At 35.4% G+C, this 23,972-nt stretch overlaps 1 protein-coding gene across 9 annotated transcripts in view; it reads right to left on the reverse strand.

Moving 5' to 3' along the window:
* The window catches only part of LOC128994684 (focal adhesion kinase 1-like), a 101,184-nt gene that overhangs the window by 14,355 nt on the left and 62,857 nt on the right, over window positions 1–23,972 (reverse strand). For 4 of the 9 annotated variants that reach the window (XM_054419407.1, XM_054419406.1, XM_054419400.1 and 1 more), the window contains exons 2-12: window positions 22,027–22,469; window positions 9,406–9,541; window positions 6,603–6,734; window positions 5,888–6,019; window positions 5,202–5,354; window positions 4,067–4,255; window positions 3,124–3,207; window positions 2,483–2,705; window positions 2,050–2,094; window positions 1,465–1,569; window positions 1,021–1,200 (exon numbers count right to left, since the gene is read on the reverse strand). In XM_054419407.1, the coding sequence (XP_054275382.1) occupies window positions 1,021–1,200; window positions 1,465–1,569; window positions 2,050–2,094; window positions 2,483–2,705; window positions 3,124–3,207; window positions 4,067–4,255; window positions 5,202–5,354; window positions 5,888–6,019; window positions 6,603–6,734; window positions 9,406–9,541; window positions 22,027–22,220 (1,573 nt within the window). In that variant the 5' untranslated portion in view covers window positions 22,221–22,469. The remainder of the gene's footprint in view (window positions 1–1,020; window positions 1,201–1,464; window positions 1,570–2,049; window positions 2,095–2,482; window positions 2,706–3,123; window positions 3,208–4,066; window positions 4,256–5,201; window positions 5,355–5,887; window positions 6,020–6,602; window positions 6,735–9,405; window positions 9,542–22,026; window positions 22,470–23,972) is intronic. The other 5 variants (XM_054419404.1, XM_054419402.1, XM_054419401.1 and 2 more) reach the window with 2 other exon arrangements.

The following is a 23,972-nucleotide window of genomic DNA, read 5'->3' on the forward strand; positions in this document are numbered from 1 at the left end:
CACTTGTGCTAAGAGCATTGTATACTGTAAAAATGTTCTGATTTCATTTATTATTAATTAAAAATTCATTTAGTACCGGAAATGAGGATTTTTCTTGGAAATTCCCGGAATTCCTGTAAAACTCCGATTATCTGAATTTTTGATTATCCGAATGGGGTCTGGTCCCAATTGATTCGGATAATCGGAGTTCTACTGTAGTCTATTTAGGAGATAGTTGGTAATAGCAGTGATATTTTATTATTTATCAATTTATCCTCTAATAATTAACTTAAAATGGGCAGTCAGTTGGTTATCACGCTTGTTTATAAGATAATGTTGATAAAGATAAATGATTTTATCTTGGAAAAAGGATTAATAACATTTCAAACTAGACCCAGTACATCTTTTCTTGTGTAGTGTTTAGTACATTATCCTGACAAAGTATTCAGCTGGTCTTGATCAATAAAGAAGCTACACAGGGCATTTCATTCTTTTCACAGTTAATTTTGTTTTGTTATTTTTTTATTATTTTAAAGTAGCCTACACTTGGGCTGTTTAGCAATTGAATAAAGTGATAAAAATACCCATACTAGTCCAAAAAAAAAATTAAATACTATTCTACATAAACAAATAATAGTCAACTTTTTTATGGGTGGTGTTGACAATAAACTAGGTAGACATATTAGTCCTGAGAAAATTATATACTTCCATTTAATCAGTTATACACTATAAACCATGTATCAAAGATATTATTTATTTCAACTTTAAGAGTTGCAACAGCAATGAGTTTGACAGCTCATACTTTTAACTAGTATAACTAGTTTTTAGAGAGTATACTTCCAAATTCACATCCAAATTAAATCATGGCCTTTAAGATATGACCAATGACCAACAATTCACAATTGACAATCAAATTGTAGCTCTTTCTCCGAAAATTTATTGCAGCAACAAATCAAAAACTTCAACTAGCTTTTTTGTCAATTCAACAACACAATCATCTCCCACAAACCAAGATTCGACAGGTTGATCCTATTTACTTACAAGCCTCCTCGAGGAACTTCTCCGCAGTAGCCATGTCAGCGTCCGCCTTACAAGTCTTGACAGCCACAGGCACTACGTTGTCTCTGACCTTGCACGTGCCTTTGTGTACATCACCAAACTGGCCCTCACCAATGATCTCTGCCAGCTCCACCTGCACCCTGGTCAGTTCATAGTCCTTGGCTGCAATACAACATACAAATGTAACCATATATGCCATCCAACAATACACTTCGTAAAGCATTTACATTACGGAAAAGATATATTAAAAGTCAATGGATTTTGGCCAGGCAGGCCTTTCATTTTAGGCTCAAAAATAGAGACCAAAAGGTTTAATCAATTCAGAAATAATAACTGATGTTTTGGAGGCAGTGTTAAATCACTGCACTCACCAAGTGGTCTATTGGAGGAAGTGTATAATAACAAACAACACATTTACACTCTTACTTGCAGGTGTAGAATAGTCTCCCTCTTCATCAACAATCTCAGCATAATCCTCAGACAACAGTGTGCCGTTGCGATCAGCCTCTTCCTTTCTATGCCTCGCCGATTCTGTAAATAGGATAAAGGAAAATGAAAATAGTAATATACCTCGTATTCATAATCAGAAGACAGTGAAGTGATTATAGCATGGATAAAATACATGTGGAATAGAACATTCCTCCTGTGGAAACCATGCAAATGTGCAGATGAGTCAGTTACAGCTTTTTTATCCCTATTCTAATTTTCATCAACCAATTTTCAATTCAACTTCTTAAGTAATAAGACATTTTTTTAATTTACATGCAAATAGCATATTTTTCTTATATCAAATGAAATTTTATTAAATAAATAGGTGTTTTATTAGAAATATTTCTTTGAATTAGCCTAAATGAACGATAATAATTTGTCTTCTAATATTATACACACAATTCTAATAGAACACACAATTTTCTAAGTTGTTGTCAACTTCTTATAATGAATGTGTATTATACCTATTTTTCGTGATTCAGTGATCAAATCTGCTAATCTCAATTCATAATTATAACAAACCTTTTGCCGAAGCACATGGACAGGGAAATCGTTTCCAAATGGCAGCTTGTAAAAAAATACAAAGGTTATTGGACTACTCATAAATAAATATTGATAGAATCCAGTTCACATTATGTTAGGGTTAAAAATAGGGTTGAGTTTAAACAACCTAACAATCCTGTTGGCACAGGGCTACTTATGGTTCGGCGCAGCCTTTTTTATTCACCTATCTATCTTGCAAGATTTTTACATTAACCCCCTTCACCCACCTTTCTTGTTCTAGAGATGCGCTTCAGTCCATGGTGCTATATGCGTCAGGTATTCATCTTACACACTTTCAAATAACAGAATCATTACAACTAAATATATTCATGGCAGCTGTTACCTCTCTTTTAACACACACTATAAGAGGTTACGTTATTTCCATTGTCTACATTCTCCGCTAGACACCCACCTTTCCTGTTCCACATGGAGGTGCTTGAGCCATGATGCAGCCGGCAGTAGCCGTCCACTAGGTCCGCCAAACTCTCAGCGTCCGTGGCCGAGGGACAGGTGATGGTGAGTGTCTCCGCAGCTCCAGCCACTCTCAACTGTAGCATGGCCTTGCGGTGAGTGTCACAGTCACTGACTAGAGTCTGTATACCCAGCACTGACGAGAACTCTGCCATCTTGGTTGGCTGCAACAGAGGCCACAGTAATCAATAGATATGTAGAATATAATTAGCCGATTGGAAACAAATAAAGTCGGGTAGCTGAGTTAATATTGTGGTCCCCTTGTGATCAGTAAGTTCAGTACTGAGAAAAAGTCAGAAGATTTTTATGGTTTGAACTGGATGAAACTGTCCGGTTTTGAACTTAGTTGTGAAGGAAATGGTATTTTTCTTTTAATCACAAGGTTAATCACTTTATTCAACACACATCTTAAAAATAAATTCAGGATTAAATACAGGGCATTGGATCCATTTCAGAACATAATAGCAAGACAGCGCTTGCATTTGTTTTTAAAATGTGACTTAATAAGGATTAGTTGGCTAGTATTATTTACCAAAAGGCCATACCCTATATTAATTGCGATGGCATCAATAACAAACTCACCACTGATCCTGGTGCCCGAGGTGTCATGTATGAGATGCCGAGGTCTGGTCCAATCACTATCTCCACTGGGATCGACCATCCCGACTGAAAAAATCTTATTATAAGAATTGACATAAAAACTTTTCTAGTTTAATCCTAATGTAAAATGTCCGGAATAATTTCTTATGTAACAAAAACATTGCATTATAATAATTTGCAAGGATACATAATACACAGCTTTATTTTGATCAAAGAAGTTAAAAAGTTCAAATTATTACGAGTTTTTCCCCTCTATGAGTTTAGGTTTTAGCCTCATTTGACAAATAAGCCTACAGAATCAATTTAAAAAAAATACCAATAAAATAAAAGATGGAGATTGGCTTGGTATTGGCATACTCGTAAAAGCAGTGATGACATACCTTTGTATAAACAAACCACTATGTTACCAAATCAACTCAAATTCACAATCAAGGTTGTATCTTTGACTAGTAATACAATTTCTGAGAGGTATCAAAACCTTTATAACCTAACAACTTATAACACAAAAAGTTTCCTTGCAAAATTATACTACAAAAATATGAAAATATCAAATAATGTTCACTTTTGTGACAGTCCCTAAAATAACATCAGTTTTATTATAGTTATTTTCCATGCACTTCCATGCAAATACTATTCTTGTCAGCTAAAAAGGTTATCAACAGCTTTTAGACAAGAGTTATCAAATAGAGAGAAAGTTATTGCCTGGTTATTCAATTCCAGTCTTCATCTTTTCTTCCTATCCTGCATTGTATTCTAACAAGTGAACTGAAAGCTGAAGGTGACCTAGATCATGGCGTTTCACTTTTCACAATACCTAAATTAATTGGTTTGATAGAACTTAAAGTCACAACTGTAGAACAGAAGTCCCTCGCTCATAACACTAGAACAATCGCCTCACATTTATTCTACTAGTCAATGAACCTACCCCGAGGGCGCAGGTAAACCGTTCATGATGGTAGTTGTATTGTGTCCGCAGCAGGTCAAAGAAGCGGAACATGCAGTCAGCCTCGGACAGTTGAGCCACTCGCTTGAACTGCGCTTGGATCGCCTTCCGTAGCGTCTTCGGTTTGGATGCCTCCAGTACAGGCTTGGGGACGAACTTGTGTAGTCCCACCTGCAGAATGTCTTACATGTGACAAATATTTTTGTGAAAACCCATATTTTAACTGTTAAATTCTATCACACAAGACACACATTAAAGTCAAAACTGAATAATTCACCAGCTAACTATTTTAAATGTTATTGTGTTGCAAGCTCATGAACTCATGATCAAAGTACATGAATCATCAACTATTTTATGGACGTATGAACATATACAAAGTTGTTTATAGATACAAAAACAGTAGGCCTACTGTTGATAGCTATTCAAAAGAATTGTGATCATAACATTTATCTTCAAGAAGAAAAGACCTCTGATTGGATTTTTTTTATATAATTCTGAAAAAATAACCAACAGTATCTGAAGAGCAATTTCTAAAACTGTATGACCACTTTATGACTTATTCATGAGCTGTAATTAATCAAATTAATTCATTGCCTTTTGGTTTACAAATTATATTGCAATGTTTGGATATTTATTTTACCTTGCAGCACCCTGCAGCATATTTTGACTAATAAGTATTAAAGGTAAATTATAGAAAAGGGTTAAATATTATATTACATTAAAATTAGAGCGGTCCTTAAAGTGATATATATACTTTATAAAGTAAAACTATTGCATAAATACTGTTCATTTCTATTGCCGATTAATTATTATATTATTATTATTATACACCGTGTCCCAAAAAGAATGGATCAAATGTGTGGTCTGAGCTTGAAAACCGCCTTGACTTTCTCCGAGCGAACAACGGAGAACATGTAGAGGTTAGGCGGTGAAATCATGTTAGGAAAGACTAAAGAAATAAAATGTATATAAATTTTAATTTTTATCTTTAAGACTACAGTGTTCATGTAAGTTTACTTTTGATCCATTCTTTTTGGGACACCCGGTATATATATTAAGTATTCAAAACATTCTTACAATGAAATATAATTGAAAAGATTGTAAGTTTTGGTGTTACCTCTTTCTCCAGATACTCAAGGTTGGACTTCTTATCTAGTGCGATTTGAGGCATATCCTTAAAGTAGTTCCTAATCTCCAGACAACACAACTGTACAGCTGTGTCTTGGTCTATCCTAGCGCCTACTTCACTGTTCAGGTAGTCGTTCCGCACCTACAGTTAACAAATTACATCAATATTGGTTTAATGAAGTTTAAACAATAATCATCACACAAAAATGGTCAATGTTCCAAAAAAATCCCATAAATGATTTATTACGTATGGAATGACTGGTGTATGCTAATCTTACACTAATCGTCTACACAAGTCAGATATTGAAACACAAACGGATATGAGTGATTTAAATATCAATAGAGATTACCGGGAACAATTGCAAAGTCTGACTCAAGGTAAACAGCAGAGAAACAATGTATGACATAGCAACATAGGCGTAGCTGCCTTGTCACAGATTGTTGTAGAATATGGCTAGAACTTATGGGATCAAAATCAATCAATTATTGACACAAAAACCCCCATTAGATGGAATTTTAATAGCAGTAACTGGTGTCTTATCGATAAATAATAAAATCATAATCTATTTGCACATAAATATGTACAATAAATAAAATAAACACTTAATCTACAAGCTGAAGTAAAAAAGAACATCAACAAACCATAACATAAATAAAATGTAAATTGGTTCTTACCTGATCATAATAAAAGTAGAATGTGACTTTGTCTTTTTCATACATTTGGTTAAGGTTTAGAGGTAAATATCTTATCCTAAGTTCAAAATGCCACTCATTCATGGGGTGAATCTTCTCAAACCTCTCCTGCACCTGCGAACAAGCAGAATAGTTTGTCAAAAATAAGACCATCAAAAATAATATTAAATAATTGTTACCAACTACAACTATTTTGTTGTTGTTATTGTAATATTGTTTCTTATGAATCATATTCTTAGTAATAATAACGATTAGTGTTTGTTCACAAATATTGCAGCGGACATCCTACTTAATATTGCAGATCACATAATAGCACATGATTCCTATCCCAAAACCATTACTCTACCAACCAAAACTCTACTTAAAAATCAGGAATAGATTGTTGAGAATATAAATGAATAATTAACGAGAACTATCCCTAAATTAAGATCTCCAACAAGCTCCTGTCGCAGCCAATCGAGCTAGTTCAAATCTGAGACCAACGTCTTGTTCCTTATTTCATCCATCACTGTTCTAGATAACCCTTACTTTAGTCCTTACTTAATTACAGCATTTTGGATGGTTTGAGTAGTGAAGACAATTCTCTCCTCAAGCGTATGTGATAAACCTTAGTCGCTCTGTGCAAATAAACAGAAATTGGACCGGCTAGACAACAAGCTAAGGTTGGGTAGTCTCATCCCAATGTCATAGTCAGTACCTGAGCCATGGTGGTGTCCTGGTGTATCCAGTGCATCTCCCCTGTAGCCGGGTGATGTAGCCGCATGGCGTAGCACTGCTGGTAAGCCCGAGGCTCTGTGGCCAGCCTGCTGGTGACAGTAGAGATGATACCCTGCACAACACAATACACAATGTATCAAAAATCTAATATAATCACAACCATAAAGTGAAAATATCTGTATTATTTTAAGAGCCAGCCTAAGGTAAACTTAACTTAAGAGCCGGCCTTAAACTGTAACTATGAAATAGAACAAGGGTTTTACTGCTAAGCTTGATGAAAATGTTTAGTGCTATATAAATTCACCCACAAGAACTACAAGAACAATGGTATCAAGGAGAATGTTTGGCAATTTATAACATCAAGCACAACTTTTGAAATGGTGAAATAGGTTGTTTTATTTTGTTTGTGGCAGTTGATGACATTTCTTCCTGGATACAACTTTACACCACATAAAACAACAGAGTTGAAAGCCTCAAGTATTCCTTAAAATTAGTTTCATTGTTCAACAGATTTCTGGTGATCAGAACTCTAAAAGACCCTTCTTCCTCCCTGTTAATAACGAGTGAGAAGGCTCTTCATTTACTAAATTCACGAGTACATTTTCTACATTTTCCTCTTCCTCCAACAGCAAAGCTACTGCAACGAGTCTGACATCTATGTTGTCCATAGCGAAAATATAATCACACGCTGCAAGGGTGGGGTTAAAGAAAATAAAAAAACACTAATTTTTTTATCACACACCGCATGATTCCAGAATATCACAAATCACGGATCACACAATAACGCTGTGTGGTTCAGAGAAACCAAGCCACCTACAAAATGTGTGACCAAACACGGGGGCCCTGCGCTTGGTACAAAATTTAAAGAAATGTTTTAAGTCTGTAAATGTTATATTAATCGTATCTATTATGAAAAAAGAAAAGGGGGGAGTATAAATAGTAATATACAGTAATTTATTGGGATTTGTGTTAGTCATTATAGTTCTGGCACTACTTTTTTGGTAGTGAGGAACACTGCTCTGATTGTATGCACTGGGCCCTGCACTACCTAAAGCCGGCTTTGATTATTTTCTGTTTTCAACATTGAGGATTTAACCTTTCAACTTATATGCCTACATATAAAAAAATTCCAAGCCCCTTCTGTGGTAAAACCAACAAATCTGACTACAAAATAATTTTAATCTTTTTATTAATATCTCTGTATCACTAATATAAGAAAAAATTAAGAATTACTTGCAAGAATTGTGAGCCTGAATAAAACAAGTCCTGTTTGATAAAAAAACAATATTTGCAGCTTTGAGTTTTAAAGGGCATATAGGGTTTACAATTGTATATACAATGTGTTGAATTATATTCTACAAGCAATTCAATCAATCGATAGTTTTAAGTTGATTTAAGCATGTTTAAGGGCAACATATATTATATTAAATAGCAAAAAGCTCTAATACATGTGTAATTTTTACAAAATATTGAAATGACAATCTTAAACACATATTATTAATGAAAATTTCTTTGCTTCAACATATGTTTAACACTACAAAAGCTAGTAAAGAATGTTGGATACATTAGATTTTTTATGAGAAAATGTCAAATTTAGTGTTATTAATTGTGAGAGAGTTTTCCACAGGTTTTCAAAAGTTTAATAACAGAAGCTTTACAAGTAAACGAGGACAAGAGTTTGGGGCCTTGACTTGCAAAGAGGTTTTTAATGAAGTTGTTTGATGCTTGTTATTTTACAGTGAAGCTGGAGTTTTTTAAACCTCTAAAGTATTTGTAACCCCCCTAACGTTATATTTTTAGCATTCGGTCTTTCAGTTATCTTAAGTCAGAAGACAAGTTTTAGAGGTGTATTCATTAGCAGATATTTATCATGTAGTTGATTAGACTATAACCAGTTTAACAACATTTTAGGTCCAGAAATCTTCTGGTGAAATGCTGTAGAACTTGTTTTTCATCAATTAGTTATAACAAATGTTCGCAACAGCTTTAGATCTTTTACAGCCTGATTTTGAACTGGTTATAAACTGGGGGTTTATCAGTATTGTTTAAATTTAATTTTTAAAATCATTTTAAGTTAGTTTTTACATGTAGACATGGAAGACCAACGTGTATGATAGTTTAGTTCAAGAACATAGGCTAGTTGGACATTTTCAACAACCTTGTCCGTTTTAAAAGCAGTAGGCTAGAAAGGAGTGTTAATCCACAAATCTATAGGTGGAATGGACTGTATTCTATAGCTCCAGGAATGGACTATGTGGGTAACCCAACCACTGTTCACTAAAGATCAAATACTATGCAAATTATTTCAGTGTTTTTTTTTATTTTTATTTTTTTTTTTTTTATTCATATTGTATAAGCTTTAAAAATACTTGTGTTTAAGGATGTTTAATATATTAGTATTAGTATTGAAAACTGTGAATATTTTAGTGGAAAATCACAACCATTTAGACGATAAGCAAAAAAAGTGCTGAAAGCTGTAAGTACATAAGTTCAATTGAAAATGTTTTCAACAGAAAGATTAGTAGAACTCATCAGAATCCTACTTAATCTTCTTTTTAAAACTAGAACTCATCAGAATCCTACTTAATCGTCTTTTTAAAACAAAGATGTTTCAACCAAATGGTTTTTGCCCCACTTTGCACAAACAATAGGAACTGATCAAGATGGTCCAACTCTTTTACATTAAAAATAAATGTTTTGCATTGCTGAGCCATTGCAACCAATACTTTATAACTGTCAAAGCAACTTTTGTTATTGACGGAAACCGTTGACTTGAGACATACCTTGATGTCGATGGCTTCGCCATATTTGACCACGTTGAAGGTTCCGTTGGGCAGATGTACCTTGAGGGTGGTGACGGGAGTGTTGGAGGTCTTGTCAGGGCTGTTGGGCACCTCCATGTCTACTGCTCGCTCATGGCTGAAACACACCAGACAAAACTGTCAGTAATGATCAACAGAACGCAAGTGCCCAGAGTGCAGTAGGATGATCTCTGGCAAAAAGTATAATTTGCAAATCTTAAAACTGACAGGTGGTTCAGATACACCAATTTATTACCCTGTTAGTTGCCGTAATTGTTGTGTTGTGTAGTGTGTAATTGCTGTGTTAGTTTACACAAGACGAAAACTAAGTTTTACAAGACCATCAATAAGTACCTAACTACATACAACAGAAATATGGTTATTTTGTGCTGAAGTGGCCATAAGTTTGTGTCAAATCAAATCAAATCAAAAACCACACCACCATCTTTGTGGTCTATTATCTTAATTTAAAAAGTAGTTGAAATGCAGGAGGGAGGTATGAAAAATGGATATTCTTGAGAAACATGAAATTATAGTAAAAGAAAACACTGTAAGCTTAATTATGAAGTAATTAACAAATTTCAGTATTCATAAAAATTGAGAGCAGACTTGTAAACAATTAAATTGAAGCTGTACAATAGAAAGACTAAATGGAGGGTAGAAGAATATATAGTCAACAATAGCATACTCTGAAGGCTACCCGGATATGAAAAACACACCTAAAGGATGCTTTAGACTGTAGAATAAGTTTTAAGGACTTGAGTATTCAAAAGCAATATTTCCACTCAGTATGTTGGACTATTGACGAAATGGTAAATTGTTTGCACATCATTTACAATCGTTCAAAAATAAAAATATCGATTAATCAATTGAACAACCCCCAATAGGTTGTCCCCAGTAACAGCACAGTTGTCTAGGCAGATCAACTACACGACCGACCTGACCGGTAAGACTATGAGCCTCTTCATTAGTGAAGGTCGCCGCGGCTGACAAAGCGTGAGAACTAAACTGAGTTAAACAGTGGGAACTGGTAACGGCAACCAGACCTGCATTGTTTTGTGCCTTCTTGATTGTATAGACACCAACGATCGTTGATAGACACACAAACAGACCACGTGTTTTTGGCATAATAAATTTATTATCAATCACAATTTTATAGAATCTTAATCTTCAAGTCTTGCAAAATTCGGCGTCAACCCTAGGAGATCGATTGCTGTAAAACATAATAAAGAAACGTCGCTAGTATTTTCAACAGTGTACCCAAATTTTCACAAGGACAAAACCCGATCGTCTACTTTAAACGTCTACTTACTACAGTAGTTGAAAATTAATCTTTAATCTTGCTATTTAGGATAGGGTATATATTCAATGGCAGTAGTAGCCTACTTAAAAAGGTTAGCATCGTGTTTATAAAACAATTTAATTTCACGACAAACTTAAAATACCGAAACAAAGCCTGTCATTAAAACTCAGGAGATTACACTTTTGAATATTCAACTATGCAAAACCCGATGGCATGATTATTAATGATTCTCCCAGGTGGCCATAGTGATGTGTTGGTCACACCGGCCACGTACAGGGCTAATTATTACGGTAATGACAAGCACTAGAAGTCCGCAGGAAGGAAGTGGAGTCAAGTGTCGTTACCCGCCAAATTAGACATTCAATTCCCGCCTTGCCGGGGTGGTGGGCGGATGATGAGTCACTCCAGCTGATTCCTATCTGTGTGGCAACGGTCTAATTAGCCAATTTGTAACTAGATACAACTCCAACTCGGAAATAGCTTGAATGTTATGTTCAAGTACATCCAAATGTATGATTTTCTAACGTAAATGTAACCCGAATAGCAGAATGTTTTGTTTGAATTAATATTCTGCCTCAGGGGTATTTCTTGGCACTTTTTGTCACTGCATAGTGAAAGGGTACGCAATGATAAATATACAACTTTAAGCTATCGTGGGTTGTACATACGAAGGGGAGGCCAATTATCTCGGGGTTAACTGGGTCACATTGAGTTGTGAGCCTGTTCTGGAGGACCAATTTAAAGCAAATGGCTTTGTCTCTCAGAAAACGCATTTAATGTTAAAAGCTAAATCTAAATAGTCTTAAGGCTTAACTTGTTAGATCTAATTCATGAAGTATTTGGAGAGCTGTGTAGATGCTTAATGTTAAACCCTGCATTATAGACTGACTTAAAATATAAATGTAACAAAAATAGGATTGTAAAATAGAGGTAATGACCATAACAGTGAACAGTGGAGTTTCTTCCTCCTTTTGGGTAGTGAAAATACCAAGTTTTGCATTAATTTCTTTACAGAAAACCCCCGTGACGATTACTACGAATAATTACAAATTAGAATAACTCTTACTTATAATTTAAAACTGTCTTACCCGCTTTCTATAATTCCAGCCAAACCCAGAACATTCCACAATTCGCTGGCCGGGGAAACCAGCTGATCGCCGATGACAGGTGGACGTCCTTCGCGCGACGCCGCGCTTTCTGGCGGGAACGGGAGCGCCTGGCGAGGGACGGGCGGTGATGCAACGGCACGAGCACGCAGAACAATGCTAATGGCCAACTACACACAGGCTACAGGGGTCGTCCATTAAAATCCTTCGATAACCGAGGATTCCACTTAGGAGATTCCAACGATATAGGGTACCATTGTTAAGTAAAACCACGGATAAAAATAAGTACCGGTACTGACTAATTGAGAACTCTATTTCTTTTGCAAATGATAACACTCTGGCAAACTTGGGAATTTGTATCGTTAGACATGTTTAACAGAAAATATGATGTCTTAAACATTATATCTGTCGAAGCTTAGTAATCAGTAGGTGATGGCAAAGTTGAATCTTTGAAGATAGTGGCCGATGTTTCGGATGCAGCAATACACAATATTTGAGGCAAACTACCATTGTTCAACTCTAAATACCAATATCTCCACCAATTGTACGACGCGGTCATCTCTCCAAGACTGGAATCTGACAATCAAATTCAACTAGACAATCGAATTAGACAATCCAACGGCCGTTTTCAAAAGGCTTCAAGATACGAATAGTTTCCACGTTCAACGTCGCCTTCGGTGAGCCCCTATATATTTTATTAATCCAGAGGATTAATAAAGTAGATTTGGGTTACACCGAACTGGCGACTCTTCAGTAGACTATAGTATAACATACAATTCCTCATCAAAAAAATAAAGAATTAGTAGATGAAGAAAAATTATATAGTCTACACTTGCACAACGTATTGACCAACTTCAAACCTGACACTCAGGAAAGTACCAATGTACGAACGAATAAAAAGTCTTCTTAAATCACCAAAAACCTTCGAGCAACACTGAGAGACCTCACTTCACTACAACAAAGCAGTAAATACAACAAAAGGTTAGGAGAAAACAACAGAATTACGTGAACAAGGAAATGCCGCGAGAGTAGGAATAAACTGTGGGAAATGCGATCATAAAAATACCAACAATAGCGGTCCTGAGTAGATAACATCTTGGAGGGTTTGAACACTACACTGTAGCGACGTAGCGTGCATGAAGTCAAACCTTTACCTTGCCAGCTTATGAGAACTGGGTCGTCAGAGTGAACAGCCTAGCAACTGAACCGTTAAATTCAGAGTATACTATAAGAGCATGCAGTTCTTCAAAATTAGAAATATGTGCACATATAAAGTTTATTGTACATGTTATAACATATAACATAGTAGGCCTCATCTTACTCTACATAGTAACATGATTTAGATTGTATTGCTTTTGTATTATATTTTTACCGCAGGGTTAAGATGAGTATACGATGAATTTTTAATGAGTGACAGCTTTGTTACTATGTTCAGCTAAAGACCCCTATGAACGAAATCGAAGTATACGTGGCGTCTACTCTTTAATTAAGTAGTAAGTAATAAGGTGTAATTGGTACAGTATTAAAGAGTAAGCAGTTCTATAAAAGGTATTTATTGGCTTTATTATATCTACTTACTTGAACTAAGATAAGAATAATGACACTTTAAGTGATTTCAGAATAAACGTAGACGAAGTATTGAAGAGTCACGGTTCATCAAAATGTGAACAAATTTTACACATTTAGGACTAAATTAGTTATGTATTCCAAGAATACTTCGACTTGTAAAATATGCTGCCTAAAAACAGGTTTTCATGGTTGAGAAATATTCAAAGCATCCATTTCTGATATAAACAAGCACGTGAAGTGAATGCTTTCAACGCAATCCTTGACCCTCTGACCCCCGAACTGTCCTCTACCTTCGATTGCGTCTGAGGTTGTCATCGTAAACGTTTATCTCGCACATTAGATAGGACAGGACTCACATCAAAACGTATCCACCTACAGTCATGTGCCATATTAAATGTGATCTGATAACACCGATAACCTACCAGCCTACGCGCAGGCACCTGCATGTGTAGGCCTATCTTATCTAAGCATGTCGGTATTTCTTCTAATTTGTAAACAAACTTTGTAATAGCAAAAATCTCGCATTGCATAAAATGTATTCAAGACTTAAGGGAGAAGCCTTGTAAATTGTATGTATGAGTAATGTATTTAGTTTAATCAGTAATTTTGTTTTAATCTTATTGTTTACAAATAATACGAAAATGAGGCTTATAAATATTAAGATTAGTAATTACGGTACCTCAATAAACCCGTGTGAACCTATTTGCAATATTAAATTAAACATTACTCTCGAATTGTTACAGCATTATAAAAACGTAAAAATAAAAGCAATCTCTTTATTCGTAGCATTTCCCCATAAGCAAATAAGCAAGAAAGCTACTGTACTAATTCATTCAAAAAGCTCAATGCCGCTTACAACACGGATTTTTTATATATTTGTGCCGTAAATTTCAAACAACGGAAGAAAAACATGCATGCAAAATTATTATAATTGAGGCCTGCGTGCATTATTGAAGATATTCCCATCAATGTCCATAGGTGGTTCCTTGTGAGGCCGATTAATTTGAACTAAAACCTATAACCATGTCATATTTTGAATTACAGTTATTATGTTCCTATCTTTTATAACGTAACCTACTCATAGACGGATACAACATACAACCCTTAAGGAATAGAACTGAGTGTATATAAAGTAGGCTTTTATTGTTTTAAAATCACATCTACAAACTAAAATGTAAATCTAAAAAGAACACAAACACTATAAAAACCGACTTTACCACAAAAACATCCCAATAAGCCTTAATTGTTTGGAAAATTTAGACCACGTCTGATAGAGGGTCGATTAATAACAGCTGATGGCTATAGAGGGGAGGGGGGGAGAGGAGTTAATGGCTCTCTGGACAAGTTAATGGCACGATCAGAGATCAGTAATCGGAGATGGAACGATAAAGTCTCTCATCCATCTCCACTGTCACTTCATATCTCCACGTTTCTGTCAATGTCCGCACTCTCACTTTCACGTTGAAATTGTTACACACAGTGCGTACAGTTGCGTTCACTGCAGATAATGGGCTATAGAAATCCTATAATAGGGGGGCTTTCAACCATTTGAAATATTGTAACATTATTCTTGTTGTAATAGTAGTAATAATAATAATAATGAGTTGTAACAAAATATTTAGGTACTGTATTTATTTATCTATCAACGGTTCAACACCGTTTCATCTCATTGTATAACATATAACAAACAAGCAAAACCATGTTCAACAAGAATAAATGTATAACAAACTAAAAATAATTAAATAAAAAGATGTACCTAAATAAATCTGGAGTTCTTTAAATTGATCGGTATAAAGTGATAACATTTATAAATTGTATCAACGTGCAACAACATTTTAATAAATAAAAATATAAATAAAAAGTAACGCGAAAGTAATTCAAGCTAAGAAAACAACCTGTAGATATAGTAACATTATTGAAGTTGTTAGAATAACAAAAAGTAATTAGTCGGTAACAAAATTAAAAGTTGAAACTTGGTACGCTTAGATTAGATCACAGAAAATCTATTCTCTGTGATTAGATTCAAAGTCCTATCATAAGCGGATATCAGTATTTGTACTGACCAAGTGGTAAGAAATAAAGTAAACCTAACTGTAGTTGCAAGTTAACTCATTTCTACATATCATGGTCAGTTACTGTGATGACAACACCTCAATAATTTAGGCTGAATATTGTGAGTCGATATGCTATTGCCGTTAGGCTAGGTAAGTTATCCTAATTTCAAAGATAGTGTGACTATGTTAAGTTGCAAATTAACTCGTTTCTACTTATCAAAACAAGATAAGAGTGTCTGTTGATTATATGTTAACTAAACCGTTGAATGCTTATCACTGACCGCCGCTGCTGTATCTTATTACGTAGTTACGTAACTTCATTATCACAGTTCTGTAGAGTTAAGCTAGGATGAATTGTGTTAAAATATATTAAGAATTGTTAATTTTACTAACTTACTTGTTACTACCACGACTTGCAATTTATAAGACCACGAGCTTAAAGAAATAAAAAATTATATCTTTTGCGAAAAACTCTAATTATTAGATTTTTTTATATATTTTACATAAAAATTTAGACTGAATGTAAAGTTTGATAAATAATGAAGTAGATAATAACTTTGTTAACAACCCTATCAAATATATTATCTATTTTTGATGTTCTCAACTCAGCAAGGGACTGGACTTACTGTACAAAAACGCCATATAAATCTAAAATTTTGTAGACCATCATTCTCGTCACACGATTTTCAAATAAAAATGTTGAAATTCACTATCGAATCATCGGTTGGGTTTTGTTGCTGGCCTAGCGTTTGGTGGATTTGGAAGAGTGGCAGGTACCTACTGTCCGGCTATCCACAACACTTGAAACCTCAAACAGTTTTTTCAAAACGATGGTGATTCTTTTGAAACAAAATCACAGGCGTTGACGCAAAGTAGACAACAATCCACAAACCACCACTACTTTTTACTATAGGAAGTAACATTTATTTATTAAAACCAGAAAACGTTTGTTTCTAATAACAAAAGCATTTGATTTGACAGCATATATTTATGACACAACATATCACACGAGTAGTCCGACAAGTGAACTTTCAGGAAACACGAGCATGCCCAGTGTATATAAATAGAGGCAAATAACGTTCGCATTAAAACACAAAGGTTGTGCGATACAATCTAGTATCTTGTCATGTCGATACAACACCGGAGTCGTTACTTGCGTGGCCTTCACTTCACACATACGAGGTATGGTGGCTGTATGTTATCTCTGAACAGAAGCCTTCAGTGGACCGAACCACCCGGCAAGAGGCAGGGGATGAAATGACTTAATTCATATGATTAAATTATTTTTCTTGTCCTAGGACGCTAGGCACGAACCCGGAATTGTTTTTCACATTACTTCAGGCTAGACCTATGGGTTACGGCATTATCACTTAGATAATCCATTGGTGAATTGGCAGGATTTGAACCCGGGACCCCAGGAACCGGAGTCCCGCGCTCTAACCACTAGACCAGCTCGCTTCCCTCATATGTTTACATTGATCATATATTTTTCAAGGAGGGTCACACGTGTCCAGCAACACTTATACCTTCACCTAGCCAAGCTCAGCCCTCAGGCATTGGCATTGTTACGTTAGTGATGGTTCTATTCTCCAGTGTTAATTGAGGGCAGACTACGGTACAGATAATGAACGACCTGTATATCATAAGGAAACTAGTTCGCATCGCATTCTGCATTACGAATAGATTATTAGTTTTGTTTTCTAGGTCACGTTGATGAGAGAACCTAGGTCTATTAGTTATTTTAATGTTTCATTGCCTCATCTTTCTCTCGTGTTTATATTGCGCTAAGTAGGACTTGGTGCAGACAACCTATCAATGGTATTTTTAAAATTAAAAATCAGTACCTCAATAGCTTCACGGTACAATTAAAATTGCCTAATGGTTATTCAGCTATTTCTTTTGTCTAAATTCACTATGTTTGGAACATTGGTGAAAAATAAATTTCGTATCTATGTGCAGCAATTATTAATCAACCTAAAGACTAAAGTAATAGTTGTTGAGAAATTACCCGATGTAAAAAATAAAAATGTTAAATGCAAGCAATCGTGGAAGAAAACATTATTTATATCCAGGAATGAGTAGAGAAAACTGGAATAGTTATTGAGCTAGCTTTTGTATGTACTTGATCTACACGCCACACGATTAGATCAGGCGGGCTGAAATTGGCGCGCCAAAATCAGCATATTTTCGTATCGTCGAAAGTACAATAATTTCGAACTGTTCCCCATATTTTCGTGGATCGTCCCGATAACTCACGGTATATTACCATAATTTCCGTTGTTGTGTCTGGCAAGACCGCAGCGCCGAGCCGAGACAGTGGGCGACGCCGCGCCGAGCCGCCAACACCGTGGAGGTGATATACCGGTCTGTGGGTCTCCGTGGGCGTATCTCGGTCACTTGAGGTCTAACTTAGGCCTACGTATCACTAAACTACTCTATTGGGTGGATATAGTTGGTGAGTTTCATTCTTAAAACTGGTTTCAAGATAAATACACAGCAAGAGACAAGTTAAAAATTTTACACTCTTTGTGTCAAATTTTGGTCAGTTGAGTCGTAGCTTGCCCCGAAGTAGGATTACTGCGACGCACAAGTAAAAAGAACAATTTGCAAGTCCACACGTTTAAAGTGTTCCATAAGCTAAGAGGCATGTAGTTTGTTATTCACTGACACTATTGGAGTAAGTAAACCCTTGATCCGTCTGAATGGAGACCGGTTTCGAAACAAGTTGTTATCTGCCAAGTCGTACCTAGGAGGACGTCAGAAAATCATTCAAAACATATCAACAAAAATAAACACGACATATATAAAAAAAATAATAAAACAGACAGTGTAAAACCTATTTTGTTCATATTTTGATAGATTACTTTGGCAACCAGATATTTATCCTCTAGTATAGTTTTAATGTTAAGTAGTCCGGATTGCAACCCCTTAAAATACGTCGTTCAGCCAATAATTGACGAAGAGTAGCTTAAATAATTGACATTTTATCCAAGTTAACTGATAAACAACAGGCATTCTTATCTTAATTTAAAAGTGTAAAAGAGTCAATTTAAAACCAAACATAGTAATACTACTAACTAACTGTATTCTTGCTAACAAACTGTATTCCATTATCAATTTAAATCAAACCATTCGCTGCTGTTTACTGTTTAGAAGTTCGGAGAGTTTTGCTAAAGGCTCAGTAAGAATGGGAAATAATGTTAAAATGTACACAATGCTTTTACTGATTGAATTATGGAGTTAGTGTACAGTTGAACTTTAAATGTTTTATATATTCTTTATCCCCTTATCATATCACCAGGCTTGAATCCAAAATCACTCTAACACCTACCATCTATACAATTCATTGCAGTACCCAAAATCATGTCATCACTCACTCGATACTGACCACACCAACGCGACGAGTTAAACATGCATGACAAAGAGATTGTGAATGTACCACGAGCCAAGCAGGTGGTGACCGCTCGTAAAAATACGAGAAGACGACCGGGATAGAATAACCAACTAGGTAACATAAAACGTCAAATCTGTATGAGTAAGTGACAGTAAAAACCGAGAATTGCATGGATAATTTTTATCCGCAATAAAACGCATTTGGTGTTCGGGTTTAGAAAATAAAGCTGCATAATAATTACATTGCAACATTTGTGCAAACTTTTGGATTTTTTGCAACAGTCTACTTAACATAGACCAAAATTCTCGAGAAACGTCAAAACTAATTATGAATTTGCTTGCAGGTTGGATGATTATATGGTAGATTTTAATTACAATTTGAGCAACGAATGTAAACAAAATATTATGTACAACGTATTACAGCATTTGTTTATTGCACATTAGTGTATTTTTCATGTAATGAATGAAAAATCTTTTGCTTAAAAGAAAACAAAATCTGAGTTCAATGAAAATAAACCGGATCATTTGAAAAATAATGTTAAATTAAAATCATTGCAAGGCTCAAAAACTTTTGTTCTACAAGTTTCCTGCAACTTTTAAACAAGCTGGATCCTCATATCATGTGTTGTAGTTGATTCCAAAAAGCATATGTTGGATTGGATTATTTTGGTGATTAAAAAAACAAGAGAGGTCTTCAAGGAGATTCATACAGCAAAAGAGGCTTAATTTTAAGAAGATAAATTGCAGTTAATTCAAAAATTATCTTCAATTAAATTCAATCTTCTTTATTCATTATTTTGTACAATATATACATCGAATAGTGTCAGGTTGTACAACAACTCAAACTAGCCTAAGTGACATCTCATCCATTCTATGCAGGAGACTGAAAAAGTGTTTATGTATTCATTATGACTGTGATGGGTGGGAAAAATCTTAAAAAAAGAATACGGAGCTATTTTAATCAGATATTCTTTTAATTTTTTTTATTACTTTCTTTTTTTAATTTTTTTTTTATTGTATTTAAATATCTTTGACCGATGTAGGAAGGTTTCATTTCAAAAAATTTTGTTTGTTGTTTATATGTTATTATGGAGTCTTTATGTTGAGTATTGTATTTATGAAGGGTTGAAATATAATCTGAAAGACGAGAATCAGCTTTCTTAATTGCCATTAAAATGCAGTCAAAAATATACTGTCCATAGACTGTCAAAATATTGAGTTCAACAAAGTGTTTTTTTTCACAGAGACATCACGCTGTAGTTTTAGCATTATTATAATTGCATATTCTTGTTTTTTTAATATATTGTCAAGATTAATTTTTGAAGTTGCTCCAAATAAACAAATCCCAAAAGCAATATGGGAATGTATGTATGCAAAATAGATTTTACGCATTGTTTCAATATTACAATAAAAGGACATTTTCCTCAAAGCAAATATTCCAGAACTAATTTTTGGTAAAATTTTGTCCACATGGTTATTCCAATCTAAATGCTGATCAATAGTTAAGCCAAGAAACTGAAACTAGTTAATTCGACATGACTGCGGTCACAAAGATATGACTGAAACCAATTTAGAGAATGTTTCGATATTCCTAAAGATTGTAAGTTTTGTAATAAAATTGAGTGCTTTACACTGTCAAAGGCTTTAGACAAGTCCAAAAAAATGCCAGTTGTAAATTTTCCTTGGTCAACAGACTCAATTACAGATTCCTTGGAAGTTGAAAACCCCGATCTTGAAAATTCATTGTCTCTCCTCCTAAAAAAATCGATAGTGGGAAGAATCCCACAACATAAGGGATAATCCTTCCACCCCTACAACCCTTGACACCCGAGAGAGGGTCATCGTCCGAAGCCTTCCAACCGGAAGAGACTGGAGGGCGATACTCGGGTCGCGTAGGAGCTCCATCCGGCCGCGGTGGGCGAGTATACTACTTGGACAACTAACATTCTACTGTATATACTTGGCGGAGTATGCTGTATGAAACCAGGGGCGTAGAAAATACAACTTTTTAATGGTTGGGCTTTTATATATGATAAGAAGCCTAATACTTAACTAGAAACCATAGAAGGAAGAATAGTTAGATGATAATGACTTTTCATCCCCAAAGGATAGAATAAGGGCGAATTTACTAAAGATTGGATCTTGTCACTGCGGATATCTACAATTAAATCTTCATGATCTTTTTAATTAAACATGAAGATATCATAGACAAATAGAATTAAATTATATTTGTCTTGATATCATTTAAGGGATCTGGATAGCAAAGAGTATTTTTATGAATTTATGTCTTTACCGTGGTAATAAAACCTGCGGAGTTTACATAAAACTTCAGCAGACAAAGCTAGAGTCTTTAATATATAATGGTATTTATGATAAAAAAATTATCTTACCATTCCAAATGCAGTAACTGGCTAATAAATTTCCACGCACATTTCCACATGTGTCACAATATTTGAATTGATCCATTTAATCAGAGAAACACTCGATGTATCACTTGTTTATACGAGATACTAAAATTTGTATTTGGGGGTTTTACACAATACTTAGTTGTAGGTATTAGTTTTTTGACAGAAATTAAAATTCAAAACACACTTAAAATTGAATAATGCGTTGAATTTAACATTTATTTCACCAGTAAATGTTAGAATAAATCATTTCTGAATCAAATAACGGCTTACCCCTAACCCCAGCAATCAAACCGTGATTTAATAGTCAATTGGTGTTGTGGGAAATATAATAGGTTCCAGACCGCGTGTCACGGCTACGGAGCCAAGGTTGGGTCTAATCGTCAGTTATTTACTTGATAAAGTCTTCATCGCCAGTGCCAGTGAACGTCACATTTGCAGTCACCCAGACTAATTCTTGAGCAGAAGCATTTCACAATACCTGTAACACTTAACGCCCGACCGTATTTCGCGGACTACAGTGGGAGAAGATGTAGGTTTCAAGGTGGTTCCTCCTACCTCGATACGCCGTAATTAGTATTGAAGGTGCTACTGGCGTTTTGTTTTTCATTATTGTCATTACGTTTTGTAATCGTGTTTCACAATCGGACAAACCATTAGTGTTTTAGTTGAAGGCGAGTTTAAAGATTTATGGCAACAGGATCAGCAGCATACGCCAAGATCTCAATAACAGACACTGAGGACGTGTTGATGACGCAGGTTTTCTGACTTACCTCTTGTTTGGCTGGAACCTCCACGTGTTACTCTTGGGGAAGGCTGCTGTGGTCCCTTGGTTCTGGGCGCACCTGAGCGAACACAGCAGCCTAGAGGCGACCAGCTTGCCGTGGTAGCTGTGCGGTCTCTTGGACCGTTCCTGCGCCGAAGACGCGCACCTTCTCATCCCTCTGCCGCTCACTAGCTCCAACATCACTGCACATCACCGTTCCACTCTCACTGCGAACCTAGTACCGTTTGGAACCGTTGCGAAGTTATCCTGTCACTGTGAAGACACTAGCGTCACTGATAACCGTCACTGATTCTTGATGTGCGTAACTAGTATTTTATCGTTGCAGATCACTGTAATCCTGACACCAGATGGACTGAAGTCACTGATATCACTGGAGTCTTGAATACGCTGCTAGATGTTGACGTCAATATAAGTTGTCGTTGCACTTGGCTACAAAAATATAAATATCTAAGTGTTGTTTGTCGTCTGTGTCCTCACTTATAGGACAAATAACCTCCCTATTGTTACTATTAATTAAGAGATTTGTTGGCCAGTTGCTTACTTATTACTTAAGACTACACTCTAATACATTAGATTGGATACCTACTATGAAGAACGGGTACGATTAAATTAAAAACTACAGTACACTCTACGGTACAATGTATATTCAAGTATGGCAAAATTGTTTATATATTAACACGACGACACCAGAGAGACGCCAAATGCACACCTGTTTGCTACTCGTCTTGTTGAGTCGCGCTGACTTGACATAAGTCTCATGTTGTACGAGTGTGCCTCAGCAAACGTCATCTCTCTAAACTTAACAGTACAAAACGCCGAGTTCTTGCGAGATTATTACCTCGTATATGCACCTTCTTTATTCAATGTGTGCGTTTTTTAACTTTCTATTCAGTAGTGTATAAGAGATTTTAATTCCGAACCTCGAAAATCTTAAGCGGGATTAAATCGAATAATTAAGCTGCTACACTATATAGGTACACTGTACACGCAGGCATTTCAAAGCCACTAGAGCCTTAGGACAAAAGTTTTTAAACGCCAAAATGAGTTGATGAATAAGTAGATTTTTATAAGTTTCGCCATTATTGTTTTGGTACTTTCTATTGCGAGTTAGAACAAAGACGATATTGACGAAAAACTATAGCTGTAATCGAAATAGAAACAACGTGTGCAAACTAGCGACACAAATTTACAATTAAAGATCTTTGTAAAAACGAGCAAGGAGTGGTCTTTAGGCAAATGAATGGTGAAAGGTGTTTTGTAAAGTGGTATATTAACACTGTGTGACTACTGGACTTTCCCACGTACAAACTGCAGGTGCTGGTCCTGCATCATCGCATCACACACGCATTCCAACAATGATTCATTCAGCAGGATCTGCAGTGCGCTGTTTCTACACCACCCACCATGCATTAGCGATTTACCTTACAGTGGGTGGAACTTAATGAATTGAACATATTGTTGATCAACCATGAGTCTTGTTTAATTGACAATAAGTTGAATATATCAATCACACTTATAACACGTTTTCCTAACGATGACTATACCCAATGTATAGGTGAATGAGAGGGAAACTATGTGAAACACTGGAACGGGCACTGACAGAGAGGTAATCCTAATCTTATATTTAATGATAAGTGAGGCTACTGTGGTGTACTACAAGTTGATATGCGGCTATGTGGTGCTGCCATCAATGAAATAAGAACAATCGAAACTATACCTATTTCACGCTACAGCCTTTTCACTTTTATTTATAGTTTCAACAATGTACAATGTAATGCTGATAAAATTAATTGTAATCCACCTAAGTAAGTAAACATTTAAGAAACAACATTATACAACTGGTTACATAGATCTCACTTTATCCGTGTCTTTCGCTCATGCTTGAATTAAAATAAGTCCATTGCAGCGTTACTATCTTCAATAATGAACAAT

Source organism: Macrosteles quadrilineatus, unplaced genomic scaffold (assembly GCF_028750875.1).
Source record: "Macrosteles quadrilineatus isolate MER2022 unplaced genomic scaffold, UCM_ALF_1.0 Scaffold_5__1_contigs__length_97177068, whole genome shotgun sequence".
In the NCBI taxonomy this organism is placed as follows: domain Eukaryota; kingdom Metazoa; phylum Arthropoda; class Insecta; order Hemiptera; family Cicadellidae; genus Macrosteles; species Macrosteles quadrilineatus.